At 34.5% G+C, this 23,971-nt stretch overlaps 1 protein-coding gene across 7 annotated transcripts in view; it reads right to left on the bottom strand.

Annotated features, from left to right (window-relative positions):
• RYR2 (ryanodine receptor 2) overlaps positions 1-23,971 on the bottom strand; it is a 430,624-nt gene that overhangs the window by 68,273 nt on the left and 338,380 nt on the right. For all 7 annotated transcript variants that reach the window (XM_033008863.2, XM_042795831.1, XM_042795834.1 and 4 more), the window contains 12 exons: positions 23,688-23,926; positions 21,315-21,396; positions 19,143-19,273; positions 17,092-17,412; positions 15,459-15,699; positions 14,958-15,045; positions 13,303-13,395; positions 12,785-12,955; positions 10,666-10,725; positions 6,299-6,433; positions 2,076-2,188; positions 385-481 (listed from right to left, as the gene is read on the bottom strand). In XM_033008863.2, coding sequence (XP_032864754.2) covers positions 385-481; positions 2,076-2,188; positions 6,299-6,433; positions 10,666-10,725; positions 12,785-12,955; positions 13,303-13,395; positions 14,958-15,045; positions 15,459-15,699; positions 17,092-17,412; positions 19,143-19,273; positions 21,315-21,396; positions 23,688-23,926 — 1,771 coding nt within the window. The remainder of the gene's footprint in view (positions 1-384; positions 482-2,075; positions 2,189-6,298; positions 6,434-10,665; positions 10,726-12,784; positions 12,956-13,302; positions 13,396-14,957; positions 15,046-15,458; positions 15,700-17,091; positions 17,413-19,142; positions 19,274-21,314; positions 21,397-23,687; positions 23,927-23,971) is intronic.

Here is a 23,971-nt window from a genome sequence, read left to right as displayed (position 1 = left end):
ATTCCTCTAGTTTCATATTCTAACCTTTTGACTTGAATGGCTTCAGTGTGGATTGTGAAGTCTACAAATACATAGGGTTAACTGCAAAGAAAAAAGGGAATAGGCTGTTCCCCTTCTCCAGAGGGCAGAAGATAAGGGAATGACAGCAACTGGCACATAATTTAGAGGGAAGTTTAAAAAGCTTTGTAAAAGATTACTGAAGCAGACTGCTTGAGGGGATTCTGGAATCTCCACCACTTGTAATTTTTAATGTCTACCAGAGTGACTTGGCTATAGCTTACCCTTTTGGGTAGAGACATCTTAGGTACCTCACAGACTTATTATTATACAAGATGAATTGTTAATCCATAATACATCCCCACAACCCTTTGCACCCAGACATACTGCTAAGTCTTCTATCAGTTTGTCCTCAAAATAGTGTTCTTCTGTTTCAATCCAAGATTTATCATAGCCTTGAAGAAAGAGATTGACGGCTCGGTGCCTAAAAAGGGATATTTAAAACAAAAGCTGTAAACTTTTAAAGAGAAGATTTGGTCAATATGAATTTTATTTAGCTTGAAGAACTGTCCAGGCACTACAACTGCCATTTAAGGGGAAAGCAAAATTTCTATGGTAAAATCTGCCAAAAGCACCTATTTTAAAAATTAAGTTTACATTAAAATGCTCTATTCAAAATTGTGTCCCATTAACTTGTAAAACTGGTATTATTACGTAATATTAGTGATTTTAGGAACAGATAATAAATAGAACTTTAAAGAAATTTAAACATATGTAAGAAATAAAATCAATTACTTTGCCATATTAGTGAGTTTTATTTTTAATATTTTAATTTAAATATTAAGATAACAGCAATATATAACTTTGGATTGTGATCAAATAGTTGCATGTTTTTAACGTTCAGGATTAGACTTGTATATCTAAAATAATAAACCTTTTTTTTTCCAAAGTCCATGAAGTCAAATGGATGATGAGACTGGGGGGAAGAGGCTAAGCCAAGTGATGTTTACTGGGTTTTGTCTTTTTCTTGAGGACTCAATGTAAAATGGACTGTGTGGCAACCAATTCTCCATGAAGAATTCTATCAATAATTTTAATATTTTTAAACAACTGCCAGTCTCATATGCTGAAAAGGAAGAAGGATAACTAAAATATACAGGAATGCTAGTTATGTGCAGGTGACCTACTTTTTAAAGTAAGAACAGGTACAGATGAAAACATCTTTGTTCTATTTCCAGCTGTCACAGCAGCCTCATTTCAAGCTAATGTGATTTGCATGCCGTTGTGCTTCCTGGGACAGACTTTAAGATTCATCATACAACTACGGCAATAGTAATAATATGCATACTTTGGGGAAAAACTGAGAATATTATTATATTGAAAAGATCAGATACAGGTGTTCTGGAAATTATTTTTAGCAATGGCATGAAAGAAACAGATGTCTTTACTTTTGCTGAAAGTTTATTCCTTCTAGAATCTCAAGATTCTGAAACTTGCTTGACTAGAGATGCCATTCTCTATTGAAGAAAAAGTAAAAGAAGCCACAGGAAAAGTTGTGAAATGCCTGGAGTATGTGCATATACTTCTTGTCTAATAGAATGCTCTTCCCAGAAGCGCCCAAGAAATAGACAAGTTTTCAGATAAATAGTATCAGTTTATTTCCTGCATATAGAATATTTATCATCTAATAATGAAGGTAACTCCACATTTCCAGAGCTATATCATGGAGTAGGAGGAAATTTATCTCCCAAAATGATATTACAGTGACACCAATATGACTGTCTCTGCATTTATCTTGTATGAAAGATGTCTGCTTTTCAGAAAAGAAAACATACCAGGAGAAACAGGTGGAATAACAGAATAAGGAAAGAACCAAAATTGAAAATTATACTTTGTTATTATTTTCAAAAAATATATTAGAAGAAAGTAATTAGATCTATTAAAATAAAGTAATATACAAAGTACATTACCACACAGTTTATCAATTACTGGTTTACATGCTTTTCTTCCTTTTGATGTTGCCAAATAGCAGGGTATGAACATAAATGCATTTGTGAAAGAACAAATATAGCTCTTACCTTGGCAGATTATACAATGGTGCCATTCTAAAGCATGCAACTACTGCTCTTTTCCTCTGTTTAGACAGCAGCTTATGCCACACTGCTTTTTTGGACCGCTGAGGATGCTCAACCTGTTACATAAAATACACATGGAAAAATAAATAACGTGGCAATGTCCCACTGTCTGGGCATAATAATAATAATAAAAATGTGAGATAACAGATAAATCAAGTGGAAAGATAACAGAAGAATAATAGATGGGGAAAAGTGCTCTTGACAGAGTTCAAGTGATCAGCCAAATTGTAAAATCAGAATTTAGAAAATAAACTTAAATCAAATAAATCTCCCTTTCCTTTTATGATACAGATAGTCTCCTCTTTCACTCCATCCTACTTCATCATTGAGGCCATCTCTCAGAAAACTAACTTTAAATATAAAGAATATTCACTCTTTCTATCTTTTATATGCAACTCTTCACATATGTACAGATAAACTGTACACCTTCATACTGCCTCAGACAATACTTTTAAAGGAATTGTCTTAAACACAATTAATTAACCGGAATGAAGACTTAGGACTAAATCCCTTCCATGAATCTGCACAGCTAGAATGAACATAAGATATTCCAAAACACTTTAGCTACATTTCATAATATTACAGCTCTGTCTTCAGATGTATTCTCTTTCTGCACCCTGGCTCTACAGTAGCATGAGATGAAATGGGGTGTGTTCCATCCTCATCTTTTGCTCTCAGTTTCTTTTGTTCCATCTTCCACCCTCGTTTCCATCATAAGAAAATGACTGTGGTCCAGAAGACAAACTGCATGCAGTAGTATATAGCCTGACTGGATATCTGGGAACTATGATTGCAGGCTGTGCTACAGATCACTCCTTTCCCACAGTCTATTCACAGTTTTTGTGCTTTATTTCACAACTGCTCCATAACGATTATATAACTTGATTTAACCTGCACAACTCTTGTAGAGTTAAGGGGAGGATGTCTTTTATGTTATGGGTTGGTTGTTCCTGGGGGTTTTGTTTGTTTCTTTTATGGACTACTGTGCTAATGGAATAATAGCTCATCTGTCTCCCAACATCATCAAAGGAGGCAAGGAGAGTTAGCATCTCTACCCTGAAAGACTCGATGATTCTCCCTTGCAATGAAATAAACCATTTTATTTAAAATATGTAGTGATGATGACATTTATGTAGACTCGATACCCAACATAAACATAGTTATGCAAGAGAACTTTTTGAGTTTAGTGAAATATGAAAAACTATTCAGAGTTAAATGATAAACATTTAATTAAATAGACTAAAATACTGACAAGCATTCAGTGAAATGGATAATTACACTTGAAAGATTAAACGGTGACATTCTAAAACAATTCCTTCCAAAAGATAAAATACAAATGAAAAATATTTGTTAATAGAAAGGACAGAAAAGCGTTCACTGCAAACATATTTACAGTCACAAAGAAAAGTCAGTGCTAATAATTTAGAAGTCAGACAAACCCAAATGTGAAAGTTAGGTAATTAGTAATATCTTCATAAACATCTATAAAACCCTCTATACTTTCCCAAAAGAAATAGCCTCGGCCTACGCAAGCAGATCTCTGAAAATAATAAAAACAAAGAAGTTAGCTGTGCATGGAAAGAAAACACAAAGAATGAACTGATCTTTGCTAGTGCAATAAGGAAAGCATTCAGAGTATGTATATATGGAGAACGGAGTATTTGCATATAGAGACCAGAGGATTACTCAAGACTATCATAAAAACAGATCCAGTGCTCCCATATTCGTTATTTTTAAAGACGTGGAATCACCCATTTCAGTAACAAAAGCACCTGTGCACTTGTCTGAAGAAGATAAGTAAAGCTGTGAGGTCAAATACAAATAGTTGCAAATAATAGTTGCAAAGAATAAAAGCAGTCAGTATTTACTTCACTACAAATCATTGTTTACATCTGATATATTGATCTGCTATTACAATGGGAATCCATCCTGTTCTATACTACTGCTGGATTCTATACGCTGTGAGTGATCCTAAGACAGAACACGGAAAACGTGAGGATCATACTTTACTCCCTTGAACATTTCTCCAAACTACACAAGCTTAACTAATTTATATACATAATGGTATAGATAAAATTCCAGAAATCAAGAGATTGTATATGCTGTCTGAACTCAAATACAAGAGTCTGATGCTGAATTATACAACTCTGTACATGTTAATCCATTTCCTTTCAGCTCAGTTAACTTTGATAAAACCAGGGTAAAGGACAAGACCTTTTGTCCCCCACATATCTAGTTTTCCTCTACTTTTCCTTCCTCATAGCCACTCTATATCCTTTCAGATCAACACCTGCTATTCTGTCCCTCTCTCCCTAGTAGGTTAACTGTGATTGCCATGGATTTACTTCCACATTCAATCACTTTCTGCCTGCTCCACACATATTCAATAACAAGTAAAGTTCAGTGACTCCTCTTCCATCAAACTGTGTAAGGCAGCTGAAGTTGAAGCGAGTCCATATTAAGGCTGGCAAACCATATGTAGTGTGATGCAACAGCCAGGACACAGGTATTCACATCAACACGCCTCATGCATTTCAAGATCTCTGAAAGATACTTCTAGCAATCAAGTCCTGCACAGTGTATATACAAGCCCTTTCACATATCTCTCAGATTCCTACTTGACTGAAGCAGCTATCTCATCACAATATGGAAACTTCCTGACATGGAGTCTGAAAACCTGTACCAAGTTTCTGAGTGGAATCAAATAATCTAATGATAAGGCAAGAGAGCTCTGAATTCTCAAATGTTCTTTGTAAATGAAAAAAAATAAACCTGAGCAAATTTTATATGCAGTCATTTTATAGCTTATGGTGTAACCAGCAGCATTCATCTCTGTCACTAGTATTACCCTTCAAGTTCCCCAGTACAAAAAGAAAGCTTAAAAAACACAGAACAAATCTAAAGTGCAAATTAGCTAACAATTCAGTAAGTAAATTGGGAAAACTAAATTTATCAAATAGTCTTTGTCTTATAAAATGTTCCAGCACCAGAGATTTTTTTACTTCAAAATTTAAAGAATTAAAAATTTAAAGATAAGTAACAGACTGTTGTCCCAAGGGGATGGAAAAACAACAAAATCAAAACCAACCAACAAACACCTAACTTCCAAAATCTATTCTTGGTTAACCTATTTCTGGGGACAAGTTTAATCAGAGAGGCAGAAGAGAAAATTCTATCAGTGCTAGTGGGAAGAAGGACATAAAATAAATTACAGATTTTTTTTTTATCTTAATGACAGTAACTGTAGTCCATATCACATGGGAAGTTCATATATTTATGAAAAAAATATTAGATAATTCTGAAACAAATTAAAGATTCTGCCAGCACTTTCTCGTAAAAAATCATTCCTTCATTCTGCTTCTAATATTTCTTGAATATAGCAAGTAATATTAGAGCTGATGGGGTTAACCTTGGTTTGTACTCATTGTTGCAGCAGCATGAACATAGCTGAGTTCACGTATGGTGGTCCAGAAAACTGCTTACAAAGAATAGTCTTGCTAAAACTTCCAGATTATCAAGAATTTTTTGAATTTCAATGTCAGTTTAAATTTCTAAATGCATATATTCTTGTCCACATTCACACAAACTTCCATACAGATTTTGTCAAGTGGACATTCTTCTTACAATTTTTTTAACTAGTACATAGTAAATAGCTTTCTAAAACAATCACTAGAGAAGTTGTGTGTCAAATCTGACTGTCCTACTCTATACAGCTATAATATGCAGCTTGTAACCAGATATTTATGTAGGCAGCTTTAAATTTCTTGACACTTCAATAATTCAAGAATCTCAACTAAGGAAGAATACCTTGAAAAAAGGCATTTTTTTTTTTCAATAACTAAGTTGTTTTTTACTCACATTTCATGGTCCATGGACAATTTAGTGATTACTTCCTTCTAGCTGAAACACACTAGGAGGAAGCTAAAACATAGGTATCACTTTATTAGTCCTTTTCCAAATAAATGATTGTTTGGAGCTGCTGCAAACATTATGTGATTGATATGACCCCAATATTGGATTACAAAACACAAGGCAAAACACATGAATGGTAGCCATCAAGAAAGAAAACATAATATAATATTAAATACAGCAGGTGAAAGTATAAATGAAAGCTGAATACTTTTGTTAGGATAAAGAAGCAACAGAACTGGGAAAATGTGTCTAACCTGTTCTAAGTGAAACAATACATTAGCTATATCAAGGACCCTTTCCACAGTCTTCTCTGGATCTGAGGAATCTTCAGTCCTGTTTGGTAAATCTTTGTAAAGTGCCATCTGCCACCTAATGGCGGGATCCTCAAGCTGCAGGAAAAAGATTTCACATGTCACCAAGTCAAAATGTTCCAAACATAGGGTCAAACAGTTTAATTAGTACAGAAACTGCTTCAAAGGAAGATAGAAGCACTTTATATGGCTCACCCACACCTTCACATGGCTAACCCATACAGTGTCCACTACACTCACTGGGAGAACAAAACCAAAGACTCATTTGTGCAATGTTTCTTGAGAGCTTCCAGAGGACTAGAAGTCTAATAATCATACAAAGAGCAAATGATCATGGACCAACAACTAGCACTAGCACCAGCAATGAATGTATTATTTGAGGAAAAGTAATGCATATGAGGTGGACAGACATAACTTGTTACACTGACTTTCCAGTTATTAAACTAAACAACAATGAAATTGTTGCTCTACTAGTTGGGATTACTTAGTTTTCAGTCACGGAAATTAGTAATAATAGTCTTATTTATTAACTACATTTTTGTTTCTTTTTTTTTTTTTTTCAGTTGTTAGAAAATCTTACTTTTACTGATTACTAGGTAAAAAATGAAAAGTGAATTCAAGATGCATTTGGTTATTAGCATACAAATTATAAAGAACTGTATGAAGCAAAATGTTTTTTCTTATTTTTCTCTTTACAATTTATTTTTTCTATTTCAGTGATCTGTGATTTTCTCTTTTACCATTAGCAAACTCTTTTTTGGTTCATTTTGTCTTCCCAGTGCTTCTTCTAGTCAACACTGATGCAACATACTCTGCAACCGTTTTTTGTGCTAATGACACTGCAGACATATGCAATGAGTAACCCATTTTACTGGGAGCTATGGCCAGTGATCATTCCTGATTGTGCAATTTCGGTTTAGGTCACACTGGCCTGGATTCCTAGAGCATTTAGGAGCCTAAACCCTACACATTCGAACAGGGCTTAAACTCGACACTTACTTTTCTAAAACATCTTTGTGGATACAGATTTCAATTTGTGCCTAAGATGAGACAATAATGCTAATTCATCTCCACAAAACATCTTACAATACACAGTTTACTGAAGTTATAGGAATGATTAGAAACTTACAGTATCTCAATAATAGCTTATTGCAACCTAGAAAGCCACAATTGGCATGCATTTCCTTCCACCTTTTAGCTTTTCCATTTCTTAACTGTCACATCCACAGTCTTTGTGTGAGCATTTGACTGGATCATCATGAATAGTCCACAAAAGACTTTTTAATCACACGTGGAGATGTCTTTTGATCTGAGGACTCCTCACATTCTATCAAGGTACAGCTTTTTTGTATAGGTAGTTTTCTAAGGGTATGAGTAGTTGACATTTCAAGGTGTGAATTAGCATGGCTGGAGGAAGATTTTGGTGACTTGAGCTTCAACCACTTCAAAATGAATGCAAGTTTCATCATCAATTTATTGAAATAAAAGTCTCGGTACTGAGTAACAGCATGCAGGCATACAAGGAAAGGAAAAACAGAAACAGGGTGAAGACAAATGTAGACCAATGCATGAAATAGGTGCCACAACATTAATATCTAAAGATTCAGAAGGATGATTTTCAAACAGTTCAGTTTTCCAAAAAGAAATCACAATAAATTACATTTGAGCTCTAACAGAAATGACAGAACGTGTCTGTGAGAAAAAAATGTGGTTAACAGAAAACACCATTTGAAAAAAGAATACTGTTATAGTTGGAAAAAAAAAAAAATCCTTCCAAAAAGTGGCATTTTTCCTCTGTTTTGAAAGCCACCTTACACAGACACCATTATAACTAGATTACATATTAATTCATAACATTAAATAATAATTTAAATTTCTAAGACCATTTGGCCTACATTCCTTTTATGTCTGACTCAATCAGACAACAAAAGGGTAGCGTATGTATATAGCACGTTGGCATGATTTTTCTGAATGAGAAATACCATTCTTCACTGTATCTGATATGTACTCGATTCAGTCCCAATAGTGACTGAATACTAATAACATCAGAGAATTACGGGATAAATTATATTGTACTTTGTAAATAACTACTGAATTTAACTTTATACATTATACCTTTAAATAATTAAGTTATACACTTAGGTTTAATGTGAACTCTAGAATGTATCAGTGCTAAATGATTCATGAAAAGATGTATTTCAAGCCACTGAGAACAAACTACTTAGCAATAGATAACAAATCATAATAAAGATAAGAAATACAACAATAAATTGAAGTTCTGAAGTCCTAGAAATGCCATATTTTGTCTGTTGTTGAGTTGATTACTTCTCACATACAGGTCAAAACCAGAGCTTTTCAAAGCTGGTAAAGCAACATGTAGATAGCTACAAAATAAAGCCAGCTACAATACCTATTTAGCTTTGTTAGCTACGTATTATGTGGTTCCCTTTCAAAATGTCATCTTCCAGTGGTATTCATTTTTCAATTAGGAAAATCCAAAATCACTGCTGAAAAGTTTACAACAGGAAAATCCATCAATGTGTATTTTGGATTAGCTAAAATTACTTCCTTCTTGATTATCAAAGCACCGTGAATTTTCATCAATATGAGAAATTTAAAAGTACTTTTATTCTCATGTGTTATAAACAGAGGAGGTGGTACGTTGATGAACAATAGCAAACTTCTAATTGAAGCAAAGGAAGTTTCTGAAGAGAAAGCACAGTTGAAGGTATTAAGAAGTATCATTACTCCAAGGCAACAAAGCAGTAACAAACAGAAATTTCTTAATAGCAGTATGCAGAATGTAACCCTAAAGAAACAAAATAGAAACTGAACTATTTAAAACAGGAAGACAAGTTCTAAGAAGCAGCATGAAATGCCAGGCAAAACTTAAAACTGCACGGCTCACAAAATGACAACACACACATACTGAAAATTTCAGAGCTGAAATACCTATCTTCATGATTATGAAAACATTACTGAAGTTCACACACAAAATCACAACACATTTAAGGTTTGTATGTTCATGACATGCACACTGCTTAAGTATTGTTGCTCATGAAGATCTTCATAAATATTCTTTTATTCCTAATATTTTGCCTGTGTCATTTTTTCTGCTGCTCGGCATGTAACAGTATTTGCTCTGTAAGGATAAGTATTTCAAGCTTTTTTAGGATTTAACCAAATCTTTCATTTTCATTGGTAAATTTTTCTATGTGCAATCCCTAAAATTTAAAGGTATTGCTCTTCTATTTGTAATATTTTATGAAAACCCCTAATAGTTAGCTTTACAAAATGATGTATCTCCTCATGAGTTCCCAGAAACCCCAACCTCCACACAGTCTTGCTTGACATGGCAGAGATATACAGAAAACATAAGATGACAGAAAATTAATCTTCAGATATTATTAAGAAAGAACATCCCATAACCAAGTCATTAAAAAAATATATAATATTGCCATGCACTGAATTGTAGTGGAATCTAGACTTCTGGACGATTCTTAAATATTCCTTCGGAATAAAAAAAAGCCAAATTTCCAACTCACATGTTTATTGTCTTGTGAGCATTTAATGAGCACAGGAAATACTAGTTTTTAACTTGAGGTAAATAAAACCGGGGGGGGGGGGGGGGAAGAGGTAAAAGACAATCCTAAATAAAGCACCACCCATAGGTCCAATTCCATTTTCCTTCAATGGAGAAGAAACGTACATCATGTTATTACACTTCTCTATTATAGCTTCTTCTTTGCCATTATTTGAAGCATTAATAAAACAGTTCAACTACACTGGATCAGGTCAGGACTTTTTTCCTAGAACTATTCATCTGGCACCAATTGGAATTCAATAACAAAAATCTACAATTTTTCCAAAGTACTACTTTTTCTCAGGGCTGAAAAACAGGAACAAAACTGACCAAAGTGGAGATTTTTCACATCGCAGGGTATGCCAAAGTGACAGCTTCCTTTTCCTTTACACTTCAAGCTGACATAATAGAACTGAGCATTTTGCAGATTCTATCTCAAATAATAGAAGGTAGAGTTTAAACAGGGATAGTCGTTGCTTCCATCTCCAATTTCATATTAATGTAGTGTATAGGCAGAGATTCAAAGAGCCACATGTTATTGTATATAATGCTTATATAAACACATTAAAAACCTGACATTTAACAGTTGACATGAACAAGTTACTTGACAGAAGAGAAAAAGGAACTACAAGTTATCCTAACAAACCAAAGCAGGTTGTCATTATATGACACCAACAAATGTATTCAAAGCAAGAGAAATAATTTTTAAAAACTGCATGTAGAGTACCTTGCCCTGAAGATGAAGATTACTGCGGATGATATCTCGTACTTCATCTTCAGTATCTTTCTGCCAATAAATTACAAATCACATAAATTAGGAATAGACAGTAATTAAGAAAAGATATTTTTCATCTAAACATCAACCTTGGGCTTAGTTTGGATAATGAATAAAACTGACAGTGTGGAAGATTGAGGAAAATCTCAGCAGCAATACATCTTTTTGTTCCAGGCCATTTCTAGCCATATTCAAGCTCACAGAAACAAGTTCTGGATGGCATTGTTCATATCTGTCCACAGTAACACACTAAATGCAAGTCTGAATTAAAATTAGAGTATTACATATATACATACTATAACTAAAGTTTGACCAAATGAAACCAATACCATGTACACAGCCTTCTCTGATTTGATTTGTTTCTTTTGGAAAATTTTTATCCTTTATAATCATTCAGTTCAGCTGTCCTAAGGTCATATAACCTGCTGGGGCTGTTCAAAGGTCATATAACCTGCTAGGGTGTATAAAGTATCATAGCTTGAGAAAATTGTATATTCCAAATAACAGTCACATTATTGCACTGTGAGCTTACTCCTAGAGGAATCACTTTAAAAAAAAACAGTCTATCCTTACAGAAATTCCTGCATTTGCATAAGGGCCATCAAAAGGAATTAGTTATGATACTAGGCATAGAAGTTAGGAAACATCCAGTTCTTATTTGCATTTCCTAATTCAAGCTTCATAAAGTATAACAAACAAAATTTAGCATTAAAAATTAAGAGAGAGAAATATCTGTTTTAATTTAAGAATGTAATCTCTATTCATATACTGATCATTTAGAAAATAAGTATGTCCAAACTGAAATGTTTTATGCCATGAAAATGAGAACGATGTGTAGATTACTATCTACCATAGTTACCTGTCCTGGGTTGAGTGAGTGGTGGAGTTTTTTGGTAACAGGGGAGGGGGCTATAGGGGCAGCCCCCTGTGAGAAGCTTCTCAAAGCTCCCCCAGCTCCAAGTCAGCTCCACCTCTGCACCAAAATTAAGCCAATTGGCTGCGCCTCTGCGATAATTTATTTGAGAAGGGACGTGATGACGAGAAGTTGGATTTGTGAGGAGGAGTTGCAGCAGCTGCGTGAACACCAAGGTCAGTGGAGGAACGGAGGAAGAAAGGAGGGGGGAGGTGTGCCAGAGCAGAGACCCCCCTGTATCCTGTGGTGAGACGGCAGGGCGGCCCCCCCCGCCACCCATGGAGATCTACGGTGGAGCAGACACTGATTTATGGCCTGTGTTTTTCACATAGATGATCAAGGTGCTGTGCCCAAAAAAGGCTGGGGTTTGTGGGAAAAGGTAGCCCCCACTGTTGTAGTTCAGCACTGGGAGGATTGCAGCATGTGGGGGTGTCTCACACCAGCGCAGCTCGGGAAGGGCTGCAGCCCATGGGAGGGACTCCAGTTGGAGAAAGTTTGTGGACCCACAACGCAGCAGTGTGGGGAACGCTGCGGCCCGTGGGAGGAATTCATGTCAGAGAAAGTTTGTGGAGGACTGTCTGCTGTGAGAGGGGGACCACGATGGAGCAGGGGGAACAAGTTCCAGAAGCTCCCCCCATCGAAGATGTAAGAAGCGGCAGCACTGACTGCACCCCCCATTCCCTGCCCCTGCGCTACTGGGGGAGGAGGTAGAGATATCGGGAGCAGAGCTGAGCCCGGGAAGAAAGGAGGGGTGGGGGGAAGGTGTACTCAAGATGTGGCAATGCTTCTCACTGTCCTACTCTGTGTTGTTGTTAGTGTCTGTAATAAATGTATGCTCTTTTTTTTCCTTCCTTTAACGAGTCTGCCTTTTGCTCATGATCATAAAGGGTGATCTCCCCCTGCCAATCCTATCTCAAACCCTAAGCCTGGCTCATTTGTCCCTTCTTATTGCCAGAAGAGAAGGGGGAGAGAGTGGCTGCGTGGTGTTTGGCTGCCAACCAGGCTCAAACCACAACATTACCCATTGTGCCTTTATAGAACAGAATTATAATCTTGATTATTTGTGTCATGATGTAAGAATAAGCATGGGGGAAAATATACAAAGAATTTAATTAGTAAAATATTTCTACCTTTTAGAAGTGCAAAAAGAAAACCTACCATACTGAATCGATTTTTTGCCAGTGCAATTAGCTCTTGGTCTCCAGGAGCACAAATGTTTAGGCCAATGGGAAGTAATCTCTTCAATGCTGCCACAATGAGAGAGGTCTGCATAGAGTACCGGTCACCTTTTCGCTTCATCTTCTTCCTCTCCTGGTCAGAAACTGCTGCCTGAAGCATATAGCAAAGATGAAGGAAAAAAAAATCCAATATTAAGTAAAAGAACTGTACTAGCAACTTTGTACTTGTCTGAGGTTTGACAACTTCCTTACTACCTATACAGCTGCAACCCTATCCAATGGAACTGTCATTATATCAGTGCCAATATTTTGCACCAGTATCTTAAAAGTCCACTGTGCTTCTCAAACAACTATGTTTCGATTCTCAATCCAGTGTTTTCAACTGATAATGTTATCAAAAATTAAAAAAAAAAAAAAAAAGAAAAAAAAATTCTTCTCTGGAGTCCTCCTTTCTCTTTCCTCGCTGCAAAGAGAAAAATATAATAAACTTTACGCTACCTTGGACATCTTAGATTTGGTGTCACTGATAAGGAAAGACATGTTGTTGATTTCATTTTGTACCACAAAGTTCTGCTCTTCCCTTTTGAAATTCTGGGAATATAAGAAGATCTCAGTTAGAAGCACATATGATATATGAGGAATCTATCTAAACAAACCTTAAATAAAAATATAAATTAATTAGAAATTTTTAAAATCCATAAGCTAAAGACAAGAATAGACAAAATTAATGGATGATCAATATTGGCCTTGAATTCCAGCTTTATTTACATGACATAGCTCAGGGGGTTGTGTGTTTTGGGGTTTTTTCTATGTTAGAGAGAAAAAAATGTTTCTCTGTCTATGAAACAGCTATGATAAAAATCTCACTCTTCTAATTCAATATAAAAATATTGTCTGGGTTTTCCCTTACTATTAAATCATCCTATCCATTTTTTCCCCCATTATAAATCCCACTATATCCAGATACATAAGAAACTTTAAGTAAAAGACTGAACTTATGAATACACAAGTTATTTGATGATCCAGTATCTATCTACTGCAAAGGTTCTGTGCACAGCAGTGCTTATAATCTTACAGTCAAGTACACAAATAATAAATCTTCTTGTTTCCTAACCTTGAGAGAATTGAATTCATGGCAGAAATTAAATGCAATATAGACAACATTCCATACAGAGATCAAACACCTGAAAGTATTTAGTCTCTTTTGGTTTTTTACTCTTTTTGCTCCAGTATTCACATGGATCATGTTTTATTTTTATTTAAGCATTATCAGTGATAGTGCCTGATTAGGTCTTAATGCAGATCCCTTGGTTATTGCACAGGAACCAGAGGAATCAGACTTGAAACACAAGGGTAAATTTTGTAGAAGTCAAATTAAGAAGAAATCCTTAACTGGTAAAATTAATAAAATATGAAATAGCATCATCTAGGGAAAAAATATTTTTTATTTGAAGAATTACTTGTGAGATATGTGTGCTACTTCCTTGCTCTTAGAACACTTACTAACTTTCCTTCATTCAATCCAGCTACAGACCTAGGCTTAATAATTGAATTATACGCCTTTAACTTTTATTAAAGAAATCCAAATCTACACTGTAACATAAATTAAGTGACTGCAAATAGAGCTGCACATTTCCTTCAGGAAACTAGTCATGTTGAGAACCTTTCCACATGATGTTTATTGTAACTCTGCCAAGAGGCTTAAGCAGACTGTACAACTTAGGAAAATGGACTTCAATTAGACAACTACTACTAATTTAGTAGCCATACATACTGGTTATAAAAAGGCTTTGGGAGTGAAAAAAATTTATTTAAAAAGAAAAAAGAAAAGAACACAGACCTCAGTGAGCTTAATATATAAAAAACAAACAAACAAAAAAAAAACAACACACACACAAAGAAACAAACAAACAAACAAAACCCACAACAAACAAAGCAGAATTTATAAAAAAGTATCTTCAATCAGTGTTACTATGCTACAAAACACCTGTCAAATCCCCTAGCTACTCAGGCATTTTAAAAGTCATTAATACCTTCTCATCCGCACTTACACTTTTGCCATTAAATGCATTTTCCCAAACACAACCACTAAATAATTGATCTGCCTACTAAGAAATCTAATTAAAACAAGTATTTACAAAGGAATTACTTACATGAGACTTTGACCAGTAAATGAAGACCTCAGCCACCATGCGGAATAATTCTTCTGCTTCAGGGTTGGGCTCTTTCAGCCATTTTGCCCTAAAATTTGGTAAAAGGGTGGAAATGTGGATGACCCTCACTGTCTTTAGGCTTTGAAATCAGTTTTCAACATTTTACAAGGATACAAGCCAACAAAACCAAGCACACATGCTTTTAACCTTTTCTGGTAGCAGTGGCTTTCTGATGTGCTATTTCAAAACCCTTAAAATCCTTTTTACATTAATCATAGATCTAATCCAACAGATTTGGATTGCACTTCTTTTTTTGTTTTTCTTCTGAAGAAGACCCCAGCTCCTCCTAAAAGTCATAAAGCATCAACTTGAACAACTTCAAGATTGGCAGGCTGAGTAAAAGCTACTTTAATTCAGTGCTAGGCATATCAAGGGATAAGAGACTGTATCAACAAACAGGAAGATTTCACAAGATTCATTGATCTATTCCTCTCTACATACCTGTTATAGTCCACAAATCTAATCAACAAAGGGTAGAAGGCATAGAGGTCCCGTGCCAAAGTGGTGAACTCATCTAGGATGAGCAGTTCAGCCTCCGACATGTCACCTCTGCCTTCTGCTCTTAGATGTTCTTCATCCGATACAACCACTGCTGCTTTTTTCTTTAGCTTATCCATCAGTGGCAGGAAGTGTGTCTTTAAGAGCTGTGGCTTCGCTTTGCTTATGATGGGCTGGGAAAACACTATTTAAGGCAATGAATATTATAATATATACCGGGCCACAAAATATAAATAAAAGCTTTTACTTTTCCCCTCAGTCTTGGATCTTATTTCTAGGCTACAGAGTAAAATCCTGCCCCCATTGAAATCAGCATAAGTTTTGCCAAGAATTAAATGTGGTCAGGATTTCACATGGTCAGTTCACTTTGCCACTATGAGGACAGAAATTACAACTTCACACCCTACGCTTGCAAGACCATAAAACTTGAAATGCCTCTCTACTGGCACTCTGTCAACATATTGGTATTTGCCTGCGTAACGTATGGAGTAATGTACTTGTTTAATGGTAAGTATAGGTGGATGCATACAAAGCTACATAGTGCACACACAAGTTTTTTCAGTCACTGGCTCCTCCTTTGAACCTTGTTCTTAAGCTTGAGCGAAGTAGAACTGGAAAGCAAGCTCTAGGTATTTGCAAACCTACTGAAATCGCCTGTCTGTACTTATACACATTAGGACACTGCAAGGCTTGTGTGTAGACAGAAATGAGACTGATTCAACCATCATCAAGCCATATGAGACTTGTTAGCACAAGCTTTTTGCAAATCTACCAATAAAAATTAATGTAAATTAGCACTTCATCTGGGCCCTTTAGTGCAAACCTATTTGTAACATATCCATTGGATCACAAAGAATTTTAGGCAGCTACTGCTTATCCTTAGGGTGCATTACATTATTAACCCTCAAAGGACTAGGAATCCAGACTGCTACCATGAATGAAATTACTACTACAATAAGTACTAAAAAGTCATAAGAAATTCTAATTGAAAAACTGAATTCAAAACACTGAAGTGACTTTTCCTTACAGATTGTAACATTGAGAAATAAACAGAATTTAAGTAAATTTTAAGGTGTTATCACAATGAAGTTAATGTAACAATTACTAAAATGACATATGCATTTCCAAATTTAATTGTAATAGATATGTTAGATATACAGCTTCAAAACAATACTTTAAGGAACCAGCACTCATACAGAAGAGCAAGGAACTGTGCAATGCCCGGAAAAGGAAACTTGCTATATAATGAATATGGGCTAAATAACTATATCCCTTTAATTGTATATACTGCAAAATGCATATGTGCATATTCAGGGGAAAAATAAATAGTCTTATGTACTTCTTATATCACTTATTAAGAGATTAAAGTATACTGCTTACACAGCTCTTCCTTTATACTTAATATTTCTGGTTCAGCAAGATCTGTATTGTTATAATATAAACACGAATGTTCTACTCCAGCTTTAACAGGGTAAATACAGAGTCACTCAGAGCGTGTGCATATATATATACACACACATGTATATTCTGAATATACACACACATACTTGCTTGTTTGTTTATTTTTACATCTTACCTGCTAATCTCTTCATCCAGGCTCCTTCATCAATACCAAGGTTGTTATAGATGATTTTCAATATGTTACCCAACAGAGTGTTCATGTGCTCTGACGTCAAGGCTGTGCAACACATTTCAGCTTTATCAGGGTTGTTCTCTGGCCCATGCTCCCACCAGTGTGACATGTAACTACATAGCATAGGCAATATTACTTCCATGATATGTGGCATTTGTGTGTAACGAATACCAGACTCTGCCAGTTCCACAATTTCTTCCATTAGCTTCACCAAGGAAGGAATATTTGGGCAAACCTCTTCTACACTATTAGGCAAATTGAGAACTATTGAAAAAAAATAATAATCCAAAAATCAGTAAGATAAGTCATAGGGGGAAAATAATTCTTTTCAACTGCTATTCTGTACAATTTTTGTTTTCTGTTTACATTTAAGCCCTCTGATTCAAGGAAAAAAACACAGCAAACACAACAATAAAAACCACATGCTTTCATACCATTGAGCAATAAGCTGTTTGTATACAAAATTCAATAATAAAACTTTCTATAATAAAAATAATTGCTATATGGAAGCTTCAACAATACAATTATTACAGAATGAATTCAAAGAAATCAGATCCAGTTGGCTATATTCAAAATAAATCTTAAATTTCAGAATTTCTTCCAACATATGCTTGAGGAAACAAATTGATACACTGAAACAACACACCAGATGAGACTTGGAATGTTAATAGAAGAAAAAACATCATTGCCTGACATAATGAGTAGAGCATATTCTGAGAAACTGACTTCTGGAGGTGAGTTTCTGATTGCAAGTGTTTATTTTCAAGTTATTTGAATTACCAGTTCCTTCCTCTCAAAAGGCACTGCAGTTGACTTTATTTTTGGAGTCAGTTTCTTTCATCTACAAATAAATATCTGTAATCACAACTATTAGTTCTTGAATGTCTAACATCTTGAAGCACAAATGCAATAAGATATACTGATACCTATATATTGAAAATTTAGCCTGCAATTTCTGAATCCAAATGTTTGTACCAACATAGCCTAAGGCTAGTCTTTTTCCAAAAACAGTCTCTTCTGTTTTCACCCAAATATATTTTACACAGCCATCAGAGAGTCCACTTAAAGCTTGATGCAATTTTGGAAAATAAATTTAAATTTCTATTAAAAATCAATGAAGATACACCTGAGTGTTCTTCTAGATGTATCAAAATAGCTGGAATATATACAGTAAGTAAGCATGGCTGTTGACATTTTAAAGATAAAACACTACAGTTCTTGGAAGAATTAATCTGGTATGCTCCCTTTTTTTTAAAAAAAAGGTGAAGTTATAAAACAGATGCCATTATCAACTGGCATTTTATACCTGGTCACTTATACATATCTGTGAAATAATTCACACTCAGCATATGTGCAGAGTTTGTACAGGTCTATTGTAACTTCTATTTACTGTAGGAATAAGTAGTGCATATGACCTTATTCAACAACTGCATTTTACCATCAGAAACCTCAAGAATTTCAGAATGGAACAAAAAGGTATATGCAAAATAAACATACATAAATTTACTGGAAAGTATCTGTACTGTCTTGTATTTCAAAAAACTGATTTACATACTACTCTGCAGTGTATTTACTTTCTAAGGGTGTATTATGTATTGAATACAGGCAAAGGTTTTTTGCTTCAGTTGCAAGTTTTAGGGACCCAATATTGCATATGAAAACTGAGGAACTAAAGTAATTGATTAGAATACATAATTTAATCATCAAATATGTAATATCTGAGATACTAAAAATGTGCAAAGTCTCTTCAATAAATTGATGCCAAAGTGTTATTTTGAGAATGGTATCTCAAAATCAAAACATCAGTATCTTTAGAAATGTAAAATAATCAGTTTTACCAGACTTAGTCCATTGTTTTAGGAAAGAAATATAACCAAGTGTGTACAAGAAAATTCTTGCACTATAAAATGTATGCAAAAATACATGTATTAAGGCAAGCAGCATTTATAGTGAAATTGTGTTTTCATAACCATCGTGTGAGTTTCTGGAAATACCTGCTCTGTCTCTTGCATTCTTGGTATTGTAAATTGAGTAGATATTATGTTTGTTCAAATGAGTTTCCAAAAAAGCCACTGGAAAGGCACCTGAGAAAGCAGCCAAGCATTCTCCTAATGCTGATCGTTGCCTGTGAATTAACAAACATCATTAAGTATACACACCTTTGATGATGGATTACACCTCAGGGTAGTTGTATACCAGACATTTTTATTCTAAGATGAGCTCATCTCAAAGAGATAAGCTACTACATTATTAGGATCATCAACACAAGAACAGATAATAGAAATTGCAGTCCAGCTACCCTCTGCTATTATATGAACAAGATGTTAAGACATAAAATGGCAAAAGTGGCCTACTCAGCTGGGAGAAAAAGAGGAACATGCAGGGAAAACCCAAAGGCATCATAACAACATCTTGTGTTTCATTACTTTCCTCTCAGCTTTACTGACTTTATAATCTCTACAATTAAGAATAAGCTACTGAATAGAGCAAGAGACCAAATACAACTCTTATTTTATTTGAGTGATATAATTTCCTTTTTCTGAGAAATACAAATAATGAGACCTTGGTCTAGCATGAAAGTCAAGTTCTTCAGAAAGTGGAAAATTACTTCTGCTGATCAATAACTCTGAAAGTTTTGCACAAAAACATTGCTTTAATCTTTTCAAGTATATGACAAATTTTATTTGATAATCAGAATTCTGTAAGTGTGTCAAAATTGTAGAAAGCCTATATCTGGGAAGAAGTAAGTGATCCCCTGTAATTTCACTTAGGTCCTTCAAAGGACATTTAAAACTATTGTTTCCAATTTCCAATTCAGTTGATCAGAGCAGATTTTAGATATGTGAGAATTTCTTAGCTGTTGAAGATGAGACACACAGATGACAAATCCAGGAGTCACAAGAACTTGCAAGTAAAAATGAGAGGCCTCCAAACTGATCTTGTGATTTAACAAGACTCATCTTCAGTCTATAGTTTATCTCATTTTAGGAACTTATATTTGTTCTAGTTCTAACTCATTAAACTTGATTTTGTTAAATCTAACTTCACTTCCATCATTGTTTATCCTGTTTGTTCCTTCTTCCTTTTTATCCTTTTCACTAGGTCTATCCTGTTTGTTCCTTTCTCCTTCTTATCCTTTTCACTAGGTCTTCATCATATCTACAAAACATATATCCATCATATACATCTACAAAGAGCATGCTACATGATTTTCACTTGCAATAATGGCTGCAGACAACGATATTCAAAAATTGTCACTTACACTGACATATTTCATCTTAACTACAAACCCCACATCATTATTTGCCAAATACCAAACCCAATTATTTTTATATCCCTTATGAAATTAATGAGATCCAGTTTTCCACAGACATGTATTCTGTTACTTATAAACTTTGGTCCCCACCTTTCTTCACAATGTTTCCTATGATACTGCCACCAAGTAAGCAAGGGTATGTCATGGGGCTGGTCTGGAGTTATGCACAGGTTGATTTGCGAGACAGAGTACAGATATATGAACCGAACTTCCTAGATTACTGCTGCCAATATCTGAAACATATGAGTCCTGTCCAGACTTCCCTCACAATGGTGCTAGTTACTACAGGACAACTATTCAGTTTTAAGAACTGAATTATCAAGGTACCTCTATTTTTTAAGTTGAATGTGATTTACACAGATCAAATATAACTTGGAGGAAAGTTAGCAGAGACACAGATGTACAAAAAAGCAATTATAAAGCTTCACTTCCCTGGGTAATAAACTACAAAAGAAGTAGTGTTGTATGAGTGACAAATTAAATTAAATTCAGGGTAATGAGAAAGAAATATACAAGACAAATGATACATACATAAGAATTATAAAAATAGCTGAGTTGAATGACATATTTTTACAATTCCCCAGTTGAACATCAAATCAGGTGTTGTTTATTGTAAAGTCAGATAATTTTATTTGCAGGTTTTGTTTTAATTAAGAAATATATTTTGACAAACTTATAATGCAACATTCTAAGTGTATTGTAATAAAGGCAGCTGCATTCTACTTTTCATCTGAGAACCATTTTTCTCTCAAGATATTTTTCCAACAATCTCTTCCTTTCTGGACAGCATACTCGTGAAACTAAATGAAAACTTAAATATTAAAAATAGAGGAACACTTTTTCTTCTTACCGCTCTACATAGATACTCTTGCTGGTTCCCAGAGCATATAAACTGGCCAATATTCTGTAGCAGGAGACCTGAACATCTTCCACTAAAGAAAAGGAAAAAATGATGGGTTAAAGAGATTTTTCATTGCAATTCATTTCTGTAGAATTAAAATAAATTTCTTTTGACAGTAACTGAATTAGTAATATTAAGCTATCAAAGACAATCCACAGAAATCATTCTCTAAATACAGAAAGTCTTCTGACCACTGACTGCTATAGTTTTTACTCAAAACCTCTATTTACTTTGATACAAAGTTACCAGATAAGACAGTAAATATATTTCACTACTGCACTAATTTTCTGAAATTAATGGCATACCAACTCTTTATGTATAACATCTAATTGCATAATCTGAGAATTTATTAATTTAATAGCTATAAAAATATTTCAACAAATCTTTTCTAGTTTCTCTGTAGCACTCTAAGAAAGTTTCATGGCAAATCAAATAAAGTGTTTAAAGAAAAAAAAATATTATGAAACAAATCTATTTTCAAATGTAACACCACTGTATAAAATGCATTGCAAAAGAAAGGCAATCCTGTTAAAAGGGTATTTAATTATTTTAATCACAGTTTATATTTTTTAAATTTAGACACAGCATATTAATAGCATGTACTTAATTTACAATTCAGACTGACAAAAGATTAAAAAAATAAATAATCCTTTAGTCCTTCATCAAACATGTTTTGAAAGTTTCAAATGTTTCAGTCAAAAAAATGTGAAAATAACATTAACGTCTATTTGACAAAATGCTTATCCAAAGTAATCTGCAGTAATAATCTAACAACAGCATTAAGAAGCATCAAGAAGGACAACACCCCCATTCTTTCCATATATATTTTTTCTAGTCTCTCCCACAGCACTAGTATCTTCTCCCAATATGCAATGAAATACTGAAAGTAAAAGAGGGTAAGACTTAAAGGCATAGAAGAGACTACAATCTTTACTATACCATGATTGTTGTTTAGATCATCTTGGAGTTGAGTATTTTTACATAATCTGAGTAATCTCAGGTACACTGACCCACCTCTATACACGATCACACCATGGAGTACTCTGTACATGTAGTAATACTCTCAGGTAAAAGAACCAGGTCAAGATGCTTGTCATCAAAGTAATACAAATAAGATAATCTTATTCTTAAAAGATGTAAAGATAAGTTACGTGTAAGAAAAAATAGCCTTTCCAACTATGCTCTAGACAAAATCAGTAGGCATAATTTAAACTAATTATCCTTTCTCAGTTTACAAATTCAAAAACTGAGTGTTTGACACCAGTGTGATGTATGTAGAACAACTGATTATCAATTTAAGTGATAAAGTATCAAAGGCTAATTATTAAGTCCCAAAACATGGAATACCAGAGTTCAAATATTATACAAGGTATGAACATGTTGATGTCTGAAAAAGTGGTTTATGTTGAACAAGTGATGTATGTGAACTCCACAGATTACTTTTTCTGGATACTGTCAGTCTTCTGAATTTCACAGAAAAAATTTAATGAGAAAAGTGGATGTTTACACATCATCACATTTAAATCCATCAATACAACTCCAAATTTTCAAAAACAGTTTTCTTAGTGCTATTTCAAATAATGCTTTTCCAGATTCTAAAAAGAGAAAAATATAATTTGATATTCTTTTCTTCCAGGTCCTTCTCTTAGTTATTTCCATAACTGAGTTAGCTAGATAGAGCAGAATTGCCTCCCTTAGTGCAGTCTGGACAGCAGAATTCCTGTGGAGTTCCTAAAATATATAAAATAAAAATTTTGTCTTGCAGACTGGATTCGAGAAAATAAAGGACACTGCATCTGACATAGTAATAATCTCTACAGAAATCTCATATACAGATTCTCATACACATTCCCTTCTCCGGTGCCTGAATTCTTCATGAGCTCCTTCCACTCTTCTTTAGGATCTAAGATGCACCCACACAAATTTCCTGTTAACTGAAACTGAGTCAAGGTGCATGTATGACAGAATAACATCATTCTCGTAGTATAATGTCCTTTATAGACAGATTAAAGTAAAACTAACTTTTACAAAGTAACTTTCACACAAGAAGAAACTCACACTGAATCTGTGGTAAACTAATAAACAAAATCAAGTCTTCTGACTGTCTAATCATAGCCACATGTGCTTTAATATTTACACAAAGTCCACTAAAACCCTCAGACTGTTCTAGGTCGATTACAGCAAATGTTTGATTAAATCAATAACAATTTTGTCAAAATTACAAAGGACTTTTCTTTCTCTAATAGAACCAAGAGTCTAGTATTGCTTATTACATGTCACTACAGGTATTTTAGTGGCATGACACTTCTAAATAATACATACATATCAAATCTTCCCCAAACTGGTGCTGTCCAATATGCTCAAATAACGAAGATAGCACTGGCAGGAGAGCAACTGTGGTATAATTAATGATTTGTGTAACTCCCTTTGGCTGGTTTCTGCTGTGTGTAAACTGGCCTTGCTTAAGATTTTCCATTGTTTTCTCCAGATCCTCAGCAGCATTGTCCAAAAATGCTCTCAATGCCATTTTAACAGATTCCAGACCAGTTTTCATCACAGTCCTGTATACAGCATGCAAAAAGAATGAAAAAGAATATTCTATTAGA

The sequence above is a fragment of the Tyto alba genome, unplaced genomic scaffold, assembly GCF_018691265.1.
Source record: "Tyto alba isolate M040663 unplaced genomic scaffold, T.alba_DEE_v4.0 Super-Scaffold_22, whole genome shotgun sequence".
Classification (NCBI taxonomy): Eukaryota; Metazoa; Chordata; class Aves; order Strigiformes; family Tytonidae; genus Tyto; species Tyto alba.
The sequence above is the reverse complement of the archived record's forward strand: the minus strand, read 5'-3'. Positions and strand labels throughout refer to the sequence as shown.